Below are 3,443 nucleotides of genomic sequence, written 5' to 3'. Positions count from 1 at the left end.
ATCTGGACAACCTGTATGATCAGAGGCATTATTCTATGAGGTGGTCTGAAGAGTGACTCATTCTGTTATGCTGATGTCTATCTGGATAATTTAGAGGAAAATCAGCATGCTTCTATTAATGGTGCACACACTCAAGCCTGTATTTCTGTCTGTGCAGAGGATGTCCAGAGCTGATTGGGGTTTTCTGGAGCACCTGCTAGAGGAAGGTCAGGAGTACTCAACAGGCGTGGGGCGTGTGTGGCTGACCGTGCTCTTCCTCTTCCGCATACTTGTTCTTGGCACGGCGGTGGAATCTGCATGGGACGACGAACAGTCTGACTTCGTCTGCAACACCAAACAGCCTGGCTGTGAGTCCGTCTGCTATGACAAGGCCTTCCCCATCTCCCACTTCCGGTACTTTGTTTTACAAGTCATCTTCGTCTCAACACCGACCATTTTCTACTTTGGCTATGTGGCCTTGAGGACTAAAAATGAGAATAGGCAAGAGGAGAAGAAGGAGGAGGAGGGCAGAAGACAAAGACAGAGAAAAAACAATGAGTGCAAATTGGAGGTAATAAAGGAGGAAGATGAAGAGGGCGAGGAGAAAGAAACGCATAAGAACCGCAAAGCTCCTGAACCTCTAAAGCTCAAAGGGAAACTACTGTGCGCTTACGCAACTAGCATAGTGCTGAAGGTTCTCATTGAAGTTAGCTTCATTGTTGGTCTATGGTTCTTTTATGGGTTTGTAATCGAGGCCAAGTATGAGTGCGAGAGGTCGCCCTGTCCTCACAGGGTGGACTGTTTTGTCTCACGGCCCACGGAAAAAACGATCTTTACCATATACACGCAGATTATCGCCATAGTGTCTGTTCTCCTCAACGTTGTGGAGCTTTTCCATCTCCTCCAGCTAGCGGTAACACATCGACTAAAGAAGATATATCAGGCAGAGGAGGAGATTAATAAACTTATCAGGGTGACTTCTTCTAGAACAGCACCAGCTAAAGAGCAGCTACCATCATTTGAGGAAAGAAACCATCTCTTTCTTCCTGTGGCGCATGGCGGCTACCCTGCATCAGGGTTGGACTGGGACAAAAAAGATCCTCCCTTAACACAGGACATGCTCCCTAGTTACTCAAATTGCATAAGCAATGTGAAACCTGCCATAAATAAAAAACATCTTCATAAAAAACACAAGAAGACAGAAGACAAACCAAGACATTATGTATGAAGAGTACAAAATGAGATCCATAGCTCCAATTTGGGGAACAACCATGTGTAAATGAACATTAGTGTTTTACTGTACATTGGAGAGCCGTTTCCTTTGTTTAGATAGGCAGGGAAATGGCCTGTGCTTTGGGATGAACTGTCATCTGTGATCTGTGGCCAGATAAGGGAGCCTCTCAAGAAGTGATTAGATCTGAGAGGCTCAAGGTCAGGAAATACTCAAACCACTGAGCCTAAGAGAAACAAGCACAATGTCTAAGAATGCCAAAGCGAAGGCTGGGTTTAAGTCGAGTGCTGAACTGTATGATTGATATGGTACAGGTAAGATAGTATAATAATGTTCTGTAACTAAGACCAAAATCAAAGTATTTCTATACCAACCAACTGTATGTAGGCCTACTATATTTAAATGTATTTAAGAATTGTTTTATATTTCATTTAATATTTATTTTCATTAAAAGATTTGTGGTTTTTATTCCACTTTTTGACTACTAAATATGATTAGCTCTTTGCTAGAGAGGTCGATATACATGCTGCATTGATGCCAATTCCACTTAGAACCATTCATGTCATCGGATTCATAATTATGCTTTTCTATGGCAACCAGGGCCGGTTCTAGACATTAGGAGGCCCTAGGCAAAATTCATGTTTGGAGGCCCCCCACCCCCAATAAAAAAACACTTGAAACAAAAATGATTCCTAACCTTTTTATTTATACAACATTTAATTTTAAAAGCAGTATATTTTTACTTACACAGTACATAAGTTTGGACACATTACTATTTTTAATGTTTTTGAAAGAAGTCTCTTATGCTCATCAAGCCTGGATTTATTTGATCAAAAATACAGAAAAATAATATAGTGAAAATAGTTAAAATTTAAAATAATGGTTTTCTATTTTACTATACTTTATATTTCTGTGATGCAAAGCTGAATTTAGTGCCACGTGATCATTCTGATTTATTATGTTAGAAATGGTGCTTAATATTTATTTTATAACCTGTGATACTTTTTTTCAGGATCTTTGATTATTAAAAAGTTGTTTTAAAAAAGTCTTCACTGTCACTTTTTATATATTTAACACATCCTTGCTGAATATTCCTGTTTTTTTTTCTCTGTATTTTTGATCAAATAAATGCAGGCTTGTAGAGCATAATAATAAACTTCTTTCAAAAACATTAAAAATAGTAATGGGTCCAGACTTTTACCGGTACTGTATGTACATATTAATCAAACTTTATCTAAGGTAATCTCTTTTTTGTTTAATGAAGATGTTATTGTTGTTGTTGTTATTTTGCTGTTTTATTCAATTTATTCACAGTTCCAGAATCCCACTTCAGTAGATGAGCATAAGTGATTTTATATTGCATTGCTACCTTAAATATGCTATACACAAATCAAGTGGAAGAGAAAGACACGATCGCTACTGAGCAGAAAAAAATATATAAAGTGATATTATTGGCGTAATGTCAGGAATCTAATCATCAGCAGAATTTAGAAGATAGACCCATAGATATGAGATCCTTTATTTGAAACATTTAAAAATGTTGTAGTGTGTTGGCTTTTTAACTTAGAATACAGACGTCTTGTCTTTTAATTGTGTAGCTTTTTTACTAGTCAGCTCCCGACGCGATGTTATTCATTGTACGCGCAAATTCAAAGCGTCGCGTCTTGGGCACGTTACGCTCGCGCTCTTTTAACTCGTAATAAAGCGGTGAATGATTTTTCCAGAAATGACGCTGATCTACAGTACAAGTTTATATTTAGAATACATTGCAATCACTCCAAAATAGATGACGACAACTCACACACCTGCATTATGAGATGTGCTTCTTTGTGTGCTTATTAGGCTTTTGCCTCGCAGCACCTGATGGATGCGTTCTTTACACATACTTTCAGAAGCCGGCACCCGCTTTGTAACGGACACATTAATTGGTTTAACTGTAGTAATGTAACAGTCTATGGTTAAGATAAACATCGTCACTATTTTTTAGTTAATAAATAAATATTGAAATAAATTGTAGATAGGACATTTGTACATTTTTTTTTTTTTTTTTTTTTTTGTCCCTCTGTCTGGGCCCCATCCCGCCAATCGGGCCCTAGGCACGTGCCTAGTTTGCCTTTGCGTTAATCCGGCTCTGATGGCAACACTATAAAAAAAAATGAATGTGTAATTTGAGTAATCTTATTTCCCAACAGAAAGGTATTTCCTGTGAATGTGCGAGATTAGTCACTAAATA

The 3,443-nt window shown here is 38.0% G+C and overlaps 1 protein-coding gene across 1 annotated transcript in view; it reads left to right on the top strand.

The window, feature by feature from the left end:
* The window catches only part of gja4 (gap junction protein alpha 4), a 6,045-nt gene extending 4,160 nt beyond the window's left edge, over window positions 1-1,885 (top strand). The window contains exon 2 of the mRNA XM_081375641.1: window positions 158-1,885. Coding sequence (XP_081231767.1) covers window positions 161-1,207 — 1,047 coding nt within the window. The 5' untranslated portion in view covers window positions 158-160 and the 3' untranslated portion in view covers window positions 1,208-1,885. The remainder of the gene's footprint in view (window positions 1-157) is intronic.
* Window positions 1,886-3,443: the final 1,558 nt, after the last annotated feature.

This window comes from Scardinius erythrophthalmus, assembly GCF_964197995.2.
Source record: "Scardinius erythrophthalmus genome assembly, chromosome: 10".
NCBI lineage: Eukaryota > Metazoa > Chordata > Actinopteri > Cypriniformes > Leuciscidae > Scardinius > Scardinius erythrophthalmus.
This window is presented reverse-complemented; position numbering and strand designations above follow the sequence as displayed.